Below are 20,695 nucleotides of genomic sequence, written 5' to 3'. Positions count from 1 at the left end.
CTCTTTTCTCCTTCATTGCTATCAATAACCTCTCCCAACTGTTTTGCTATCTCCTCAATATCCTTCTTCAGGATGGCATCAAACTGTAATAATATATATATTTTTAAATTTTATTGCCAGTTTATATTCATCTCCCAGTGCATTCTGGGACTTGTAGTTCTGGTTTTCGCATTGTTAACTAGGACTCCAAAGTCACAGGATGCCCTACGGTATACGTTGCAGGTTTGTTAATTGAAAATGCCATGTTCCAACAGAAATTAAGTAAAAAATGGAGTGATCTAGTCTGGAATATCATCAATATATCTTCTAATCATCAACATAACTTCTTCTTTCCACTTCCTATAGATATAATATTTGACAGAGCTGTCCCCATTTGTTTTATTTAACCTTCCCGACTTTTTATACAAGGAAGGGAAACAGGGGGTCCCGGAGCTTAAACATGCTACTTTCAGCTTGGTGGACTCTTTGCTTCCTGATATACTTATCAGTGAAGGTAACGTGTTGCAGTTCCCTCCAGGGGAAACAAAATGGCAATTTTAAATCTCCCGCATCACACGGGCCAATAGGAAGCTGAACTATCATCCGCGTGACGCAGGGCATTTAAATACCAGCTGCAACCTTAGCCGGTAAGTATGTGGGGGGCTGGGGTTGGGGGCTCCGGAGCGGAAAATGGAGTGTTTCAGCTTTGGGGGACTCCCTGCTTCCCATTCTGGTGGTAAAAAAAGGAGGGGTCGATGTGTGTTGCAGGGACGAGATCTGGGGTTTAAGCCTGTATCATGTGAATTTACACAGAGCCAGAGAAAGTCATTTCTCTGTCATTCACAGTAACAATAGTTAGTATAATAATTTCCTTAGTTTAAATAATTTATGTTGGGACTTTCAGTGACTTTTTTGTACCCCCTCCCCTCTCCCCTCTCTCCCCCCTCTCCCGCCCCCCCTTGGTTTGTTTTGTTATTTCTTCATGTAACTTTCCTGAATTGTTGGGGGTCCCTCCATAAAAATACCACCAGTTTCTTATCACTGCCAGATACACTCAGGTTCAGGGGAAATTCAGCAGTGAGTTTTTGATGGGCCATCCATTGAATGAAACAATCTGTGTGGTTCCCCCTCCTCTGAATTTCACCTGAACCTGTGCTAAGACCATAGCAGGATCTGCTACTCCAGGGGACCCCCTGCTTCAGGTAAGACATTAAAAGAAAATCATGTTTCTTTTTGGGGGGGGGGGAGAGGGAAATTCTGCTAGAAAATAGGAAAATAGGCAACTTCTTGTTTGGGATTTTTTGAACCCAAAGGCCGACACTGGTCTCCGTTTTCTTTCAGATACACGCCCTGATGTGTCTGTCGGCCAACAGGGTGTATCACCAGCACGCCCTAGAGACGGGGAAAGGCCAGGAGCCCCCAGAGACCGGGAGCTCCGAGCTCACTGAGATTCTGCCGGAGCCCCCCAAAAGAAGCGCAGAGAACCTGGTGTAAAACGCCTGTCCTGTTTGGGGTGTCCCAGGTTGGGGAAATGCCAGGGCCCATTTATTAGTGATATAGGGCAGTTTCATTTACCATATAGGGACATTTTATTCATGCTGTAGGGCCATCGTATTTTTGTCATAGGGCAGTCTAATTTGCCATATAGGACCATTTTATTCATGATGTAGGTCCATCGTATTATTGTTGTAGCGCAGTTTTATTTGTGATTTGGGGAAGTTTAATATGTAGGGCTGTTTTTTTGATTATGTAACGTAATCATATTTCTGTTATAGGGCAGTTTTATTTATCATATAAGATTTTTTTACGGAGGATATATGGTACGTTTTATTGATGACATACATCAGATTTATTGATGATATACAGAAGGTTTATTGATGATGTAGCAGAGTTTTACTGACGATCTTTTAGTTTAGCCCATGGTTCTCAGTTGTATAATTTGACTTCTTTGGCCAATTATAACCCCTTTAAAAGCAGCATTCCCCCTCTTTCCCTCCAAATACTAAACTAAAGTATTATCACATGTTCACACTATATGCTGAAACTTTATTTGTTTGTGTGTTTTCACCTGTTTTTTTATTTCACTGGCATAAGAGGTCACCATAGCAACCTCTGTTTGCCCAATAGGTGTAAAAGATGGCAGCCATTTTAAACTCCCATTGTGGACAACATTTATAAAGTGCTACTTTGCAGAATGGACTCGCAGAATTTAAAATGGTTGGTGTGTTTTGTTAATCCGAATGATCACCCACTGTAATATTTCTGCAGTGTTACTTTTTATTACCCACTTGTAGGGATAATAATGAAAAAAATCATAGCATGGGTTCATGTAGAAGATGAAATTGCCACTTTTTAATCATTCCTGAGACAAAATTATAGTGCAGCCAGTATGTTTAAAGCTGCATTTACGGCAGGGTTTTTATTTATATGTATATTGTTATTACCAGTGGTTGACAAATCACCCAAAAATCTACTCGCCGAACCAAAAAATCTACTCGCCACCGTGTCCCGCCCCCAATCCCGCCTTGCTTGGTGTCGGCCATGAGGAGGTCGCCACAGGGTCAAATCCAGTCGCCACGGGCCTGTATTTTAATGGATTTGTCGAACACTGGGTATTACCCTAGGTGGGAAGCAGGGGATCTCCGGAGCTGACCTGCATTCATTTCAGCTCTGGGACCCACTTCTTCCTGAGATAATTACCCCTGAATGGGCTGCTGTTAGCGGCCCTGGCTGGCTATGCAATATAGGGGTTTAAAGGTCCTGCATCATCCCTTGCGGCTTCCTATTGGCCCTCATTAGATACCAGCATCATCTTCCGATATTTCTCAGGGAGCAGGGGGTCCACAGAGCTGAAATGAAGGAGAGTTTCTGGTCCAGAGACCCCTGTTTCCGACCTGGGGGGTGGGGGGGAAACATATAATTGAAGGGAAAATGCTTTTTTTAAGATGGTTAAGATTCAATGTTATTTATTTCATTCTTAATTCGATCTTGAGCAGCTGGGAAGACACCCCGAGTCTTTCCAACATGCAAAAAGCAATTATTTGCACCCGTTATTTAACTCACAGTCCTTAAACTCGTGACCGGTCCTTGACCGATAATGAAAGTAGATTGTGGGGGTATTAAAATGACATTGAAAAATGGATAGTTTACTCTTATTAGACAAATAGCGTGACTTTTCCCCATGTAACGCTCGTGTCAGTGAAAGATTTTCTCTTCTGAAACCCTTTTCACTGCCAGAGTGATCTGCAACGCGTTGTATGTATATTTATAATTATACAACGGCTAGAATAGACATTAGGGGAAGGGCATTCCTGTCCTGCAAAGCTTACAATCTAAGTAGGAAGGTGGGAGACTTACACAGACAGTAGGGGAAGGTGTAAGAGCGTTGAAAGGCAGTGTCTGGCATTGATGGTGGGTAAGTGAATGGCAGTGCATGGCCTTGATGGTGGTTAAGTGAATGGCAGTATCTGGCCTTGATGGTGGGTAAGTGAATGGCAGTGCCTGGCCTTGATGGTGGGTAAGTGAATGGCAGTGCCTGGCCTTGATGGTGGGTAAGTGAATGGCAGTGCCTGGCCTTGATGGTGGGTAAGTGAATGGCAGTGCCTGGCCTTGATGGTGGGTAAGTGAATGGCAGTGCCTGGCCTTGATTGTACATAAGTTGATGGCTGTGCCTGGCCTTGATGGTGAGGTAAGTGAATGGCAGTGCCTGGCCTTGATTGTACATAAGTTGATGGCTGTGCTGGCCTTCATGGTGGGGAGAAGTGGTTTTGTGTTCAGGTTTCGCACAGAAGCTGTGTTGTTAGGCTTCAACTGAGGGTGGGTGTTTGACATGTACTGAGTGTGAGGGGAAAACATTTTAGGCGTAAGAGCATTAGAGAAGGGGAAAGGGAGATAGCCCCGAGCTGAGAGCAGTAAACTAGCTGAGTATAGGAGAAAGTCACACTGGGATATACACTCAGACGCACAAAGCTCCGTTGTCACTTGACGTGGCGGTAACCTAACTTCATGTCGCGTTAACACTCACCTCGAATCTTCAAAGGACAATAACGTAAGCCGTGTTTTCTCCCGTAAAGAGCAAAGCGTTAGGTCAGGAGAGGGCAAACTTTCCCTGCTCGCCCCCCATCCTTACCTTGTCTTCGGCGTCAAATGACGGTGCGGGGTGACGTCACGTGACCCCGCGGTGTCATTTGATGCCGTGTTGCCATGGCGACATGCCACTGAAGACAAGATAAGAGACATTGCAGAGACCTCACACAATCCCCGGCATTTAATTTAAATGCCTTGGGGAAGAGCGCGGGGCCTCAGCAACTGCCGCGCCCCCCCCCTGAAAAATCTTGCCCCCCCCCAGTTTGTGCACCCCTGAGTTAGGTCATACTTAAACTTACCGTTATTCCCATAGGAAATAGGGTTTTTATAGGGTCTGGATGGGTGTTTATAGGGTCTGGATGGGTGTAACACCAGTTAGGTATAATTGAACTAACATGGCATTATTTCCCATGTGTAATTTCCATCTTCTCTCCTATTTCGGGGTCTGGACGGGAGTAACACTAAGACACACTTACCGTCACGTTATTGGAAGATACCCCAACATTATACTACAACAACGTGACGTTATCCCTATGCTAATGAGATGTAGAACGGAGCAGTGATGCATTGCAGACCACTCTGGAAATCTTAAAACCTGCATCTAATTTGACCCGGGAACAGGCATGTGTTTCCTAAACCCTACTGTTCGCATCAAAACCCTACAGAGGTATAAGCCGTTTGTACATTTTCATACTTTCCTGGCGGTGAAGGAAAGGCTTCCCTTAACTCGACACGGTCAGGCTGCCCTTAACTCGACACTGGTACAAAATGACTCCTGGCAAAACTTACGAAATAAATTGATGGTAAAAATAAAGATGGCGGCTCAACGAGTTGATTTTGTATTGGGTTTTTTTCAGCGGCGACAGAAAAGGACCTTATTGTTGCTGGCTCTGATCCTCTATGTTTCTAAACCCCTGTAAAGTTTGTGTTTTCCGGAAACAAATCCCCACCTCCTCCGCAGGGCGCCTGAACCATGCACCCACACCACCCTTTACCACACGGGATGTTAGACAACAAAATCATGCAAGTTAGCAAATCCTTTGTTGACTAGGAAAGCTGGAAACATTGTTCAGGGAGAAAGATATATATAAAAAAAATTCTAAATAATAAAAATAGGGGATCCCCTGCAAAATGAATATATTTGTAAGCACATGACCTGCATACGGGACACGGTTTAATACACAGCTCTCCAGCTGGCCCACTTTTCACCTTCGCAAAGGTCCCTCAAATTAGTAATATCTCCTCTCAATCCGTCCCCATATACCATTTGCCGCGAACAGCACACAAGTGAGCACGTGACAGATATGCAATCGGGGTTAATACACACGGCTACTCTAGCTAACTCGCCCTTTCTCTTCCGCAAGGTACTTTCAATTAGTTAATATTTACCCTTTGCTTGGTTGCAATAATACCTGCTGCCACCACCCAAGAAATCTGCAAATAAAATATGTATCTATCTGCCAGAGTCTTAGGTTCCTGTTTGTTAAAGAAAAACTATACACTTAACACACACAAATCTGTTGAAGCAAAATGTGTCCGAAAATTAACTTTACTCTTTACAAAGCGTGCAAATAGTTCATTCAGAGCCCAAAGCATCACTTATTAAAGGGTTGTTTGAATATATATAAAAATACAGTGCTTAGGTTAGAAAAAAAGATTATTACAAGAACATACCGTTACAATAAATGCAGACCACTTTCTTAAAATATAAGGATAAACACAGCAGAATTCCCTACACGTTCTTCCCAGGGTGGCTACTAGTGTAGAAAGATGAGAATTCATGTGTCTGATTCCAGACACACCTCTTGAATTCTGATTTTCCTATTACCTTGGTGAGACTTCTGTACTTTGGATTTGAAAAGTCTGACTAAATATATAAAACACACTCATATCTTAATTTCTCTAATACTTAGATAGACGTGAGTCATATCAATAGATGCAGGTGAGTTTGCTGAATGTAACAATACTCATATTGACCGGCTCACAGCTAAAGCAACAAATGGATAGCTGTCCCTTGTCACCTCCTAAACCTCAAGTGTTTGGCCTTATTGCATTCGTCTTTCTGCAACTGTTCCGAATATCTCAATGTTATTCTTCAGAATTGATGTAATCCGATGATATGCTATATCTAAAATAGCCCTCAGACTAAGAAGTGGTGACCTGTTTGTCACCTCTCTCTGGGATGCACAGGAGATATTTCAAGAATGTATTGTGTATCAATATATATATATATATATATATATATATATATATATATATATATATATATCGCTGTGTGTGACACTGTGTGTGTGTGTGACACTGTGTGTGTGACACTGTGTGGGAGGGGGGGACACTGTGTGTGTGACACTGTAGGGGTGGGACAGGAGCTGAGCAGGGGGGTCGGGACCGGAGCTGTGCAGGGGGGGGGGAAATGGACAAAGAGAGAGGGGGGAGCGGGGAGAGAGGGGGGAGTGGAGAAACAGACATGGGGAGTGGAGAGAGAGGAGGGAGCGGGAAATTTTACTCCCGGGCAACGCCGGGTCTCAGCTAGTATATATATAAATCTTATATATCGCTGACAGTGAAAGTAACGTTTATTTGAGGCACAGTGAGCTCCCACCCGAAGAGCTTGCACTCTGTGGTGATAAAGAGACTTCAGCTCACACTCGGAATTCAGCCATACTCACCTGCAGTATTTGCCCCACCCTCCTGTATACCGCGCGTGAATGGAACTTTCCCAAGGTGCAGGGGCAGAACTACTAATTTTAAGTTGGTAGCACTAGGTGCAGGGTGCTACCAAAGCTACCTTACCCTGGATGTCACCACAGAAAAGTCCTTGTTCAATCCCAGTTCCCCAGTTACAAGGAAAGACCACTCCAGGTCTGTGCAATCCAAGGTTAGGTTGGTCTCTAGCCACCGAGACCAGCCTAGAACGTCTGTGGAGCTCGGATCGGCGCAAGCTTTTAAAGTTTCCCGATCTCGATTTGAAATCATGGAGAACTGGGTGCCGACCAATCAGTGGTGTCCCTTTAACCTCTGAGCCAATCCGTAGAGAGGGGGGCATCTGGAACAGACCAATTCGGAGATGAGGTGGAGCCAGAGCAGGAAGACGGCCACCAAGGGGCGGGACCTCAGAGCGTGGGAAATTAGAACTGACCAATGGGGCTAGGACCCGCATGCCAGACCCTGAGATCAGTTCCAGGCCCCCCGCAGGGATGGACATTTCTCTGTCAGGGAGAGAACAATGCTCCGGTCTTGGAGTGTGTACTCTCCCAGCAGGCGGGCACGTCCCTCCCTTGTTCCCCATTATCCCTGGTCACAACATCTGGCCCACACAGTGGCCCTGACTCAATGTATGCCTGATATTCAGCCATTGTCACTGGGCCAGGCATACAATGAGTCACAGTGATAAGCCCAAAGGAGTGTTAAAACATACGGTTACATATTACTAGGGTTGAGGTATTCTCCATCCTTAGGGTGGCAGGTTTAACCCTTTACTTCTGGGTTGCCATCATGACAGGCAGAGGCAGCATGCGGGCTGAACCTTTATTTTGAGTGCCATGCTGCTCTTGACGTCACAGAATACACATGTATTCCCCCACCCAATCGCATATAGAGTGTACGTAAGGGGGAACCTATATCTTACCAGGTGTGGTGCAGTACACCTGTCAGGCTCACAGGAGGTCTGAGCCTCTGCTAGTGAAAGCCTGGGGTGAATCCTCTGGAACGATCTTCTTCGCTCAGCGCCTCCACCTGTGCAGGATTCTAGGAGTGTAAAATGTCCACTACACAGGACCCACATGTAGTAACCACATACACAGGAGTATACGTATAACTGTTTACTATATGCGGAATAACCATACATCACATATCATCAACAACAATAACTGTGTCACTCTGTAACACTACTCCCTATGGGTGATAACCCCACACTATGTACCAAAGTCCCAAATGTCCACTAAGAGACCCAGAACCTATAGGCGGGATCAGCGCCTTATGTACCGGTTTTGTTGGTGCACTTTTAATACGATACCTGCCCAGTGCTTTCTTCACAAAGGATCCGCCGCTCTGCGATCTCCTCTGTGACGTCCTGCAACTCTGCCTGGCGGTGGGTGGCTCCCGCATGGAGTGATCCAGCTTTGGAAAGTCTCTTGCTGTAGAGCCTGTCTGAGCCCAGACGCAGGCCGCGATCACTGAGTGCAACTGGCACCATACTGGGTACTATAGTAAGCAAACCCCCCCTTACACTAAAAGGGGCCTTTCTTGAAACTGTAAAACTAACTGCTGTGCTGCACTGCAAAGCAACACTGTCTCTTCTTGTCAGAGTACACAGCACTGCAGCCGTGTCTCTGACTAGTCTCACACTCAGCTAAGGGCAGGGTCCCAACCTAAGGGGCCGTCCCTATGAACTTACCCACTAAACCTAGTGGGGAGTGGGGCCTACCTGGGCCTGGGGTATTATCTGGCCTAGTACAGCCGAGCACTGCTCTCTGTACACTACCTTCCCCAATCTCTTCCTGGATCCAACTGACAAAACCCTGTCTGCACACAACATTGTATCTTCTTTGCTGCAGGAGAAGCTGCGAGCTCTATTTGCTGTTTGGCTGCCTGTGCTCTGGGTGAAAGGGCAGACCCCAAAGGCAACTGGGAATTGTAGTCCCTTAGGGGCCTCTTTAACATTATTGCCGCATGCACTATGGGTACTGTGCACGCGCGACAATGTAATGGCCGTCGCGAGCTCTCCCTGCGCCTGCGCGAACTCTGGGAAGCCCTGCAGTTCTGTAATGGCCGCCAGCCACCTTCTGCACCTTTGCAATCCTGCGCCGATCGCAAGATGACCACCATGGCGCTTCTGCGCAGACGCGAGCCTTCGCACATGCGCAAACACAATAAACATGGCGGCGCCCTGTAGCGGATGTCGCCGGGAGCCCCCGGTGACGTGATCACCCCTGCAACTGCCCTCACGCTGTCGCAGGTAAGAGAGAGAGAACCGGATGTCTGGGGAGCCAGAGGGTACATGGCTACATTCTCCCCCTGGTGGAAATACCAACGTCCCCGCTTGGAGGACATCACAGCATAAGGTTACACAATCAAAATGCAGTGCATAGAAAGTATAACTTAACATATGTATTCTAACATCAATGGTACATAACATACTCACATCAGTGATACCCGAGGCCAGCTGAGTGTTAGCTGTTTGCTGAGACCAAATGTAGGGTGCCCCTAACTGATTGTGGGAGGGTACCTCACTTTGACTTTTGTGAGCCTCCGCAAAATCATGGTCAGGTGCTACAGTCTCTGGTTCCATACTACTTCCTCCCCCTGGTGGAAGGAATAGCACAGTGTCTCTTGGCCAGACCTTTACCCAGCCATCTGCGGCATGGATGCAGTAGGCCAGGAGGTCTTGACCTTTTCCGCGGTCCACCACATGGTGAATGAAGCGCTCCTTTTTGCACTTAAGAGAGGCAAATTTCAATGGGGCATTCACAACACAGTCCTTGTCCCAACGCACTTGGGAGGCTTCCACTGGAAAGTGAGCGATTAGCAATGTCTCTGTACTCAAAGTCTTTGTTACGTACTGCAGGGGATAAAGGGTTGATACCTTACTACTGCATTGATTCACGGTGGCCAGCAGGTCATCAGGAACGCTGACTGTTACCACCTCGCCGGTCTTGGGACCTGTCCCCGGCACTTCTGGGGCAACCCACTCACTTTCTGGAAACTCGGGAGCGTTGGATCCCAGTCCTGGGACCAATTGGGTTGGAGCGCACGGGCTCACACTTAGTTCAATCACAGTAATACTTATGGCAGCACTGGACATCATGATGGGGCTGACTTTCCTCGTCACCTGGACGATAGACGGTGGGTACTGGTCCACTCGCACCACTGGACAGCAATCTTCTAAGGGGGACACCTCCGCCAGGACGCGATGCCGAGTGGGCCAATCGCCCTGGTGGCCAGACTTAAGAAGCTACCGTGCTCCGCGGTCACCTGGAAGCTCACACCCGACACCCCCGCGGTCACCAGTCAACTCACCCTTGTCGTCATTAGGTACTGATCCCCAGCCCAGGACCAGTGGTACCATCGTAGTAGGCCGGACTGGCCGTTGTAGGGGACACGGGCCCACATCAGGGTCCGCTGCATTTGAGGTAGTTGGTTCTTTGTCTGCAGCTTCAATTGAGTGGTCCGCCGGTTGGTGCATCACCACAGGTCGTTGACTACTGTCTTCAGTAGTACAGGATGGCGGTAGGGACACCTCCGCAGGGGAACAGCGTCGGGGCGCCTCGCATTCACTGGCGGCAATCGGCATGAAGCGGTCCTGCTCCGGCGGTACTAGTGGTAGCGATCCCCCTTCTCCCTGGGCAGTCACCTTACTCTTCGTTGGTTCCGTCATCTGGGGTTCTGGTTTTGGAACCGAGTCTGGAACCGGATCTGGAGCCGTCTCTGTCATCGGGGCTTGGTACTCCTCAAGCGTAGGTAGAAAAGGGCTAGACATAAGATGGTTTCTCCATTCACAAAGAAAATAGCTCCCCAAACAATTTCTTTTCCCAGGAATACACAATCAGGGCCCAAACACCTCAAGCGGGTGATCCCGTCAGTGGATACTTCCAGGAACCCTTTAGGCAAGGAGTAATAGGCAAAGTCCATATCGCCTGTCCTCACTTTATGCAGACACGGGCACAAAAGAAACGGGTGACTTACTTTTCTCGCTCGCCATGCCCCTGGTAGCTGAGGTTGTGGTTTGCTGCATCCTGTATCTTTCTTATGGGGAACAGCTGTTGCTACTGACACTACACTGTGCTCACTCCCCCTGGAGGATTTTAAAGGAGGGGCGGCACACTCTTTCAAGGGGTGTTTCTGGCTCTGCGCTGAGTCACTCACATCGCAGGGGAGGGGCTCTGATTTTCGCGCCAAACCTGGACAGGTTGTTGCAACACTTTTCTGTGCAGGCTGGCAGTCAGCAGCACGTGCGCTCTCCTGACTTGGCGGGAGACGCCATTTTAGGTGTGACTCACTTTTGGCATTCCCTGATGAGAAAACCTCCATTTTGTGCACAGTCCCGTTAACTACGCTAGGGCTCTCTGCATATACAAGGGGATAGCCTTCTGGTGGGGCACCTGGGGCTGATAAAGTCCAAGAGCCATTTTCCCCGCATAATTCCTGACCCGCCGCTATCCATAGGCTACTCCACTGGGCAGTGATGTCAAACCTTTGCTCCATCTGCTTACACCCTTGGTCTAGGCCCAGGAGTTTCTTTAGGGCCTCCCAAATTTCAATCCCGTCCACATGACTGGGAACGTTCCCTACTACCACCACGTGACTAGTCAGTACTTTACACCAGCAGGCCCAAGAATGGACCTCATGGATTGAGGGTATGAACATGGTGGACAATTTGACACAAAAATAAAATAGGGCACCCCAGGTCTGATCTCAGCAGCGCCTCCAAATGTAACGGGTATTCCCCCACCCCCAATCGCAGATAGAGTGAATGTGAAGGGGAACCTAAATGTTACCAGGTGTGATGCGTACACCTGCAGGTTCACAAGAGGCCTGAGCCTCTGCGTGCTGGGAACCTGGGGTGCTCTCTGGAACGTTTCTTCGGTCAGCGCCTGCACCTGTGTAGGATTCTAGGAGTGTAGAATGTTCCCTACACAGGACCCACATATAGTAACCACATACACAGAAGTATAAGTATAACCGTTTACTATATGCATAATCAAATATAACACAATACACATAGCAATAATAATAGTGACAGTGTCCTTCTATGACACTCACAGGCACAACTACCCGTCTTCTCACAGTGCCTTAACCCCCACACCTTATACCTTCCCCAACCCCGTGTACCCAGAGTCCCACGAGTCCACTTAACAGACCCAGAACCTATAGGCGGGATCAGCGCCTGATGTACCGATTTGGTTGGTGCACTTAATACGATACCTGCCCGGGCATACGTCCACGCCCGGGTGTAAAGATCTTCACAAAGGGTCGGACGCAGGAACAGGCATCCGCCTCCGCGGTGGGTGGCTCCCGCATGGAGTGATCCACCTTTATAATGTCTCTTATCTCTGCTAACGCAGAGGATGTTATACCTTCACGCAATTCACCTTCACAGCAATTGCCAGGATAGTTACGGTTCCTGGCTGGACCCTCACTTGTCTAGGTTCTACAGGACCCTGTCCCTATCTCAGGGGAGTCCCTGCAGTAACCACAAGCTGGGGGTGAGTAGGACCTAGCTGGGGCCTAAGGGGAGACTTCTGGCCTAATGCAGGAGGCTACTGTGCACAAACACACCCTCCCCTCTCTGTGTCCCAGCTCCTAACTGACACTCTCATACTAGTGCTCCACTGTCAGCTTCCTGACTCCAGCATGCAACATTGTATCTCCTTTGCTGCAGGAGAATCTGTAATCCTTAGTGGCTGTTTGACTGCATGTGCTCCGGGTGAAAGGGCAGTCCCCAGAGGCTGCTGGGAATTGTAGTCCCTTAGGGGCCTCTTTAACATTAGGGCCGCATGCGCTATGGGTACTGCGCACGCGCGACAATGTAATGGCCGCCGCTAGCTCTCCCTGCGCCTGCGTGAACTCTGGGAAGCCCTGCAGTTCTGTAATGGCCGCCAGCCACCTTCTGCACCTGTGCAATCCTGCGCCGATCGCAAGATGACCGCCATGGCGTTTCAGCACAGACGCGAGCCTTCGCACATGCGCAAACACAATAAACATGGTGGCACCCTGTAGCGGATGTCGCTGGGAGCCCCCGGTGACGCGATCACCCCTGCAACTTCCCTCACGCTGTCGCAGGTAAGAGAGAGAGAACCGGATGTCTGGGGAGCCAGAGGGGACCTGGCTACACACAGATAGAGAGAGATACATAGATAGACAAATATATATAGAGATATATTGATAGATTGATACAAAGATAGACAGATAGACAGATGGTGAGATAGACAGACAGAGACAGACATATATATCTAATATATGAGAGAGAGAGAGAGAGAGAGAGAGAGAGAGAGAGAGAGAGAGAGAGAGAGAGAGAGAGAGAGAGAGAGAGCGAGAGATACAAATGGCATCTATAAAAATTGACAAACCACACCGTTAAAAAACAGCCAATCTGCCCGGATTGTACTTGTTTTGAAGCGGTGACGGTAGCTCCCTCGGGGGAGGAAGGTGGAAAGGGAGAGCGAGATATTGTAGCAGAGTCCCAAGCACTATATATATCCCCTCAAACCCCCCTGAAAATAACATAAGGAGAGAGCTCTGTGCTTAAAAAAGGAGCATGCCTTAGATACGCTAATAGGATATGGAAAGTCTATTTAAAGTCTATTTACACCCCACACAACATTTCCATAAGACCTGTACTGACAATTCTAACGCCCCTTGTCATGAAGGGGATACTGGTGTCAGACCCAACAGCACCAGAACCCACACCCTCCATTATTCAGAGCAGCAGCTCTAGCATTGGAATAAATCAGTTACTGGAATGCTCCATTGCTACAGTATCATTTATTTATTTATTTATAAAGTATTTTACCAGGAAGTAAATACATTGAGAGCTACATCTCGTTTTCAAGTATGTCCTGGGCACAGGGTTAAGACAAATAATACATGGTTACAAATACAGTTACATAAATGAACAGGGTATACATTATATACAAGACATTGCATGCACAGTTAAAGAAAATATATAGTATACTGAGTCCTACTGCTCACACCTGCAGGTAATCTGGCTATTAGCATATCTCCCAGATATCTCAGGTGAGCACCTTTTTTTATGAACAAGGCACATTGAACTGGCAACCTGGAAGTGCAAGTATTCTGGAGGCCAGGGTTATGTGTAAGATGATTAGCCCAGATAGGTTCAACTCGGCCCTCTTTCCAAAGCACAACAAGTTCTGTATCTTTTCTTCACTTTATTTAGGGAAAGCAGCATAAAAGACAGGCACTTGTGAAGAGATGTTGGTGTTTAGATAATGTCTCTCTGTGGCTGCTTTGTAGTTAAGGACAGGTGAAAAGGGTAATCCTGCCACTAGAGCAGTTACAGCAGGTACTCACTCAGCCAGTGGTGAAGGTAGAAAAGGAAGTCCCAATGTATTCTGGGTAGCAAGATAGCCTGGGGACAGACCATCTGTGGGCAGAGCATAGGGGGAGAAAGCAGACTAGCTCATTTGAAAGAAAGGCTGGGGCTGCTATAGCAACTAACTGAAATGTCTTAAGGGAGCCACAACATGTAGCAATAATGTTGCATTCCTGATACAGCAAGCTGCTGGGACAGGGGAAAATGACAGGCAACTGAACAAGGGAGAAATGATTCCCATAACTAAAGGAGAGAAGGAGGAATATGGAATCTAGTTCCAGGACACTCCCCGTCTGGTATCTGGAGATACCACTATATTCTAGGTATATGTGGAACATATGTGCAATAACATAACATAACAATGCAAAATTCGTGTCCACATAACGATGGGATACCGGCCGGAACCACCAGCTTGAAGTCCTCTGCCATCTCTGTAAGGTAGGTAGGCGGATGCACAGCTCTAGGTTAGCTTGATGCAACACAATGTCTCTTAGACTCCACAGAACTGGTAGTCAGTTCTTCCTTGTTATAGTCCGATTTAGGCATTAGGAGGATAATCTCTGTGATGGGTCTTATCTCCGTATCCTTCTCGGGATCCACGAGTTCAAAGTCGCCAACAGGGGTTGGTGGCGTTTCCGCAGGCTGCGCAAGAAACGTTGGTCCTGTGAGCCACTACGTGTTCTGCAGTTGTGATGCGGGTACTGATCTGTGGGCACGTGGTGCCATTGTTCTGGTTGGGTTGACTTCCTGATTCTTTCTACACAGTTGGCCACGTATATGTAGAATCTCCTTTTCTTGTTGTATATGTAGCCCAGTACCACCTTGCTATCTGTGTAGAATCTGACGGCATCTGGTTTGCTGTCCATCTCGTTCTCGATGAGCTCCGCCACACTGCATCACATAGCTCGAGTCTGGGTATAGTATGGTCGGGTTGTGGCGCCAGCTTAGCCTTGCCAAGGATGAACCTGATGTGGTAACTTCCACCCACGTCTGTGGTTTTTAGGTAGGCCACCGCTGCTATAGCCTTTGTGGAGGCATCTGAGAATACGCAAAGCTCTTTGCTGTGTGCGGCAGTGAGAGATATAGGTGAGTAGGGGCGTCGGATCTGAAGTTGCTCGAGGGCCTTAAAGGAATACTTCCACGTCTCCCACTCTTTCCGTTTTTCTGGGGGTAGTGGGGTGTCCCATTCCTGCTTTTCGAAGGACATTTCTCTGAGGAGAGACTTCCCTTGTATAGTGACAGGAGCCATGAATCCTAGCGGATCGTAAAGACTGTTAACGGTGGACAGGACTCTGCGACGTGTGTAGGGTTTTTCTTCGATGGCTACCTGGAACGTAAAGGTATCTGTTTTAAGATTCCAGCTTATCCCCAGGCTTCGCTGTGTGGGAGGCGTGTCGGTCCCCAGATCCAAATTCTTGAGATCGTTTGCTTGATCATCTGCGTGGAACACCTTCATCTCTATGGCACTATTGGAAGCTATTTTGTGCAATCTTAGGTTGGCATTTGCTAACATCTTTTGTGTCCTTTTGAGTAGATCTATGGCTTCTTCTTCGGTGGGAACTGATTTTAATCCGTCGTCCACATAGAAGTCTCTTTCGACGAAGTTCCTGGCATCTTTCCCGAACTCTGCTTCTCCGTCTTGGGCCATTCTTCTGAGGCCTTAGGCAGCCACCGCAGGTGATGGGCTGTTCCCGAAGACATGTACTCTGTGATTTAGTTTTCTATGTCGTCATCTTGGTACCACAGGAATCTTAGGTATTTACGGTTGTCTTCTCGCACAAGGAAGCAGTGGAACATCTGTTGAATGTCTGCTGTTATGGTGATTGGCTCCTTGCGGAAGTGGATCAACACTCCCAGAAGACTGTTCGTCAGGTCCGGCCCGGTGAGAAGAACATCATTTAGGGAGACTCAATGATGCTGAGCACTGGAGTCGAATAACACTCGAATTTGGCCAGGTTTCTGGGGGTGGTAGACGCCGAACGATGGGAGGTACCAGCATTCTTTGCCTTCTCTCAGTGGGGGCGCTGACTCTGCATGGCCACTGTGGAAGATTCTCTGCATGAAGCCCACAAAGTGTTCCTTGGTCTCCGGTTTCCTTTGTAGGTTACGGCGAAGCGAAGCGAGCCTAGACATGGCGTGGTCTCTGTTGTTTGGGAGGCGTCTTCTTGGCGAGCGGAATGGTAGTGGGGCCACCCAACTGCCTAATTCGTCCTTGAAGAGCTCCTTATCCATTAACCTCAAGAATTCTTTATCTTCCATTGATGGCGTCTGTTTGTCGTCGTCCTTTGTTGTCTGGAACGATGTACACCCTAGGTCATGGGAGTATTTTTCTGTCACAAGCGTGTCTCCATAGTTCCTTTTGGTCTCGAGCTTCTCGTGGACCTGGAAGTGGTTCGGACAGGGTTTGAAGTGGGATGCACGACCGATCTCCAACAAGTTTGTTCGTAGGGCGTCTACATTGTCGGGTCCTCATATCCTGTCTATGCATACTTCTCCCATTACCACCCATCCTAGATCGAGCCTTTGAGCGCTTGGGCCGTTGTGGTCCCCGTTTCGCTGTTCGCGGATCTTGTGTGCTCTCATGATGTCCCTGCCAAGGAACTTGAATAGCAGGTTGAGCTCCTCCCTTGCTGAGAAGTCCAAGCTGTTGATTGCGTCTTTGAACGTGAACTTCCACGTCCGGTAGTTCTCAGGGCGGTCGTCGAAGCTGATGAGTCCTGTTTGCACCAGGTCACGCCGGATCATGTACTTGGCTATGTCTGTCAGGCCTGAGGCATCGGCGTGTTGGTCGCGTTCTGAGGTAGTTGCTGGGAGGGTCTGTGCGGTCGCCTCTTCCTTGGCGTGGACGCGTGATGGCTGCTGACCAGTGTGAGGGGCTGTGTTTACCCGTGTGGGTGTACCTGGATTGCGAGCCTGTTGTGGTACATCCGTGTGTGCGCTGGCGTGTGGATCACTGTTGCGGCTGTGGCTATCCCAGGCAGCATGTCCCACTGAAGGAACAGCATCTTCTCCTCGTGGAGCTAGCAAGTCATCGGTGTCTGTGGCGTCACTCCCTCCGTGTTGAGATGGCGCGCTGGTGTTTACACTGAAGAGGCTCCTTACATAGTCTTCAGTGCGTTGGATTGGATCCTCTGAGGCTATCCGTCTGTACGATTGCTCCCCGCCGTCCTGTCTCACAGCTACTTCTAGGACTTCGGCTTGGGCTATGGCGGCAGCGGCGTCCTGCTCTTTGCTTAGAGCTTCTAGATCCGCGTCCAATTCGGCCTTTCTACGAGCAGAGGCAGCGGCATTGGCAGCAGCGGCGGTAGCAGCGGCGGCATTGGCGGCATTCTGCTCCTCCTCTTCTATGCACGCTCTTTCTGCCCTTACGGCTGCCTCTCTCCAACCATATTCGGCCCTGACACGTGCGGCCTCTGCAGTGGCTCGCGCCTTGGTAGCACTTGCGCTGGACACATTAGATTGCGCTGATTTTGCAGACCTTGATGAGTGCCTTGATGTGCTGGAGCGCTGCGACGCGGTCTCCAGGAGGAGCTCTTTTCTATCGCTTTGGGCGTCTGCGATGGCGGTCTGCACGATGCCATCGCGCTCCAGGTCAATCGCCTTTTGCAGGTCGCATTCCCGCGTGCTGTCTTCTGTGTTAGTTCTTGACAGATAGGTGAAATATGCCTGTGACAGTGTTACGTAGCGTCTATGGTATGACTTAATCTGAGTAATGGCTTGTTTGATCTGGGTTTCTTGATCGCTAGCACTTGCGACATTACTTATTTCACGATCAGTGTCCTCCCAGGCCTTCTCTAATTTTTCGCGGTGTGTGTCAATGTCAGCCTCATATTTTTCACGGCCCTTTTGTGTCAGTGTGACTGTTCATTTAGGCCTTGCGTCTGCCTGCGCCTGTTGCGGTTGCGCAGCGGTCTCTGTGTCTGAGTGGTCACTCTCCTGCGTGATGTCTGGTGAGGCTCCGAGCTCTGCCATGCTGTAGGTGTGTGTAGGCCTTTAGCCAGTGCGTGTGGCGTGCGGTCTTTTACCTGTGTCAGCGATGGGCGACTGTCTCAGATAAAGCCGAGCGGTGTCCTGCAGCGTTCAGTGTAGGGATAGCTGTACTCACAGGTGTCCGGTGGCTCTGCCAGTGTCCTAGCGGGTGTCTGGTGGCGTGGCCCTTGGTGGCACTGGCCGTGGGGATGTGCGCAGGGTAAGGTGAGATGGTAATCCCTTACTATGGAGCTGTGCAGAGGGTGGACTCAAAAAGACAGAGAAGGCAATCAACGCTCTGTGTATTATGGACTTTCTGTCTGCAAAGCTGCGTGTGCAGTGTAAGCTGCTTGCTGCTTTTCAGTCTGCAGAGACTGCTCTGTGTTATCATAAAGTCTAGAGTAGCAGCTCCTGTAAGTGTCTGTAAGGCACACAGTATCCTTTTCACTATTCTGGAGGCCAGGGTTATGTGTAAGATGATTAGCCCAGATAGGTTCAACTCGGCCCTCTTTCCAAAGCACAACAAGTTCTGTATCTTTTCTTCACTTTATTTAGGGAAAGCAGCATAAAAGACAGGCACTTGTGAAGAGATGTTGGTGTTTAGATAATGTCTCTCTGTGGGTGCTTTGTAGTTAAGGACAGGTGAAAAGGGTAATCCTGCCACTAGAGCAGTTACAGCAGGTACTCACTCAGCCAGTGGTGAAGGTGGAAAAGGAAGTCCCAATGTATTCTGGGTAGCAAGATAGCCTGGGGACAGACCATCTGTGGGCAGAGCAGAGTGGGAGAAAGCAGGCTAGCTCATTTGAGAGAAAGGCTGGGGCTGCTATAGTAACTCACTGAAATGTCTTAAGGGAGCCACAACATGTAGCAATAATGTTGCATTCTTGATACAGCAAGCTGCTGGGACAGGGGAAAATGACAGGCAACTGAACAAGGGAGAAATGATTCCCATAACTAAAGGAGAGAAGGAGGAATATGGAATCTAGTTCCAGGACAGCAAGTGTTCTGCATGTAAAGGAAGCCGGGGGTGAGGGGGCCACAGGTGTGTGTGGCAGAGCTTAAAAGTATGCTGCTACAACAGCATTTCCCAGCATCTGCTTAAGGCTGCGCTTATAGCGCCAGCGACGTCGCGTCAAAACAAATGCATCGGCGCTTATAGTGGACGCGATGGAGCGTCAGCGCTACCAAAATTCTGGTTGTCAGTGGAATTTGATTTTTGGAGAGACGGTCTCCACATGTGACTGGCTATAAGCCAATCAGGGAGCTTCTCTGCCCGTCTGCCTTCCCCCTTGCAGATGTCGTGGCTCGCAAGCTTACAACGCTTTGGCCAATGGGTTAAACTAAATGACCCTTTTTCAAGAGAATATATAAGTATTTTACTGTGTATTTGTGTGTAATATTGGATGTAGCATTGGGCTTCTCTGTCGTCACTGGCCTTGCAGCCAGAATCTGAAATACAACTTTCGCGACGGGTGACGTCATTAGTCGCGTCAACGGCTGTGTAAGCGCAGCCTTAGTTCAATGTAAGAGCCGGTTTACACACGTACACACGTACACACGTACACACGTTTGCAGCAGGGATGGATATTTAGATGCAGTACCAGTCGGGGACACAGGAGGGCAGCAAGACTCAGAATTCCCATGTATCTGGGAGTTTAGTGAAAGGTGCCATTTTAAACGACCGTCTTGTTTTTAAATTGCCGATACAAATACATTTTGCGCTGTACGCGGTGAGCCTGACCTTCCTTTCCTATGCTTAGTTGCGGGGGGGGGTGCAGGTTTGGGAGGGGGGAGGAATTAACCCATCGGGTTCCAGATTTTCAGATATAGAGGGGTGTACAAGAGGGAAACACACGTCACAGAATGACCTCTTCTCACAGACAGGGCATGGGGACTGAGACAAGACACTACACCCTGCGCTCCTCTCTTTCCGCTAACACTGCATCCGGCGCTCCCCTGTCCCAATACTGTACCCTGCACTCCTCTCTTTCTGCTAACACAGCACCCTACGCTCCCCTCTCTACTAACACTGCACCCTGCGCTCCCCTCTCTCTCTGCTAACACTGCACTCTGCACTCCCTTTTCTCTGCTAACACTGCACCCTGTGCTCCCCACTCCCTCTGCACCTTGCGCTTACCTCACCCCAACACTGCGCCCTGTGCTCCCCTCTCCAAACTCTGCACGCTGCGCTCCTCTCTCCCTCTGCTAACACTGCACCCTGCACTCACCTCTCCCAACTCTGCACCTTGTGCATACCCCCCTCTGCTAACACTGCACCCTGCACTTCCCTCTCTGCTAACACTGCACCCTGCGCTCCCCTCTCTGCTGATACTACACCCTGCGATCCCCTCTTCTCTGCTAACACTGCACCCTGTGCTCCCCTCTCTGTTAACACTACACCCTGCGCTCCCCACTGCTCCCCCCTCTCTCTGCTAACACTGCACCCTGCGCTCCGCTCTCTCTCTGCTATCACTGCACCCTGCGATCTCTTCTCTCTCTCTGCTAACACTGCACCCTGCATGCCTCTTCTCTGCTAAGTCTTACGTAAGGGGCAAAGTGCCCTAATGACAGGGACGTGTTTAATGGGTGAAAAAAGAAAATCTGACA

At 48.8% G+C, this 20,695-nt stretch overlaps 1 protein-coding gene across 2 annotated transcripts in view; it reads left to right on the top strand.

Moving 5' to 3' along the window:
* PLP1 (proteolipid protein 1) overlaps positions 1 to 4,895 on the top strand; it is a 28,275-nt gene extending 23,380 nt beyond the window's left edge. The window contains exons 7-8 of one of the 2 annotated variants that reach the window (XR_012788389.1): positions 1,321 to 3,598; positions 3,668 to 4,895. Coding sequence is in view for 1 of the 2 variants with exons in the window: in XM_075573055.1 (XP_075429170.1) it covers positions 1,321 to 1,473 (153 nt within the window). In the remaining variant the exon portion in view is untranslated. Of the gene's footprint in view, positions 1 to 1,320 lie in introns of both variants that reach the window. The other variant, XM_075573055.1, reaches the window with a different exon arrangement.
* Positions 4,896 to 20,695: the final 15,800 nt, after the last annotated feature.

This window comes from Ascaphus truei, chromosome 16 (genome assembly GCF_040206685.1).
Source record: "Ascaphus truei isolate aAscTru1 chromosome 16, aAscTru1.hap1, whole genome shotgun sequence".
NCBI classification, from domain to species: domain Eukaryota; kingdom Metazoa; phylum Chordata; class Amphibia; order Anura; family Ascaphidae; genus Ascaphus; species Ascaphus truei.
Note: the sequence above shows the minus strand (reverse complement) of the source record. Positions and strands in the feature narration are given on the sequence as shown.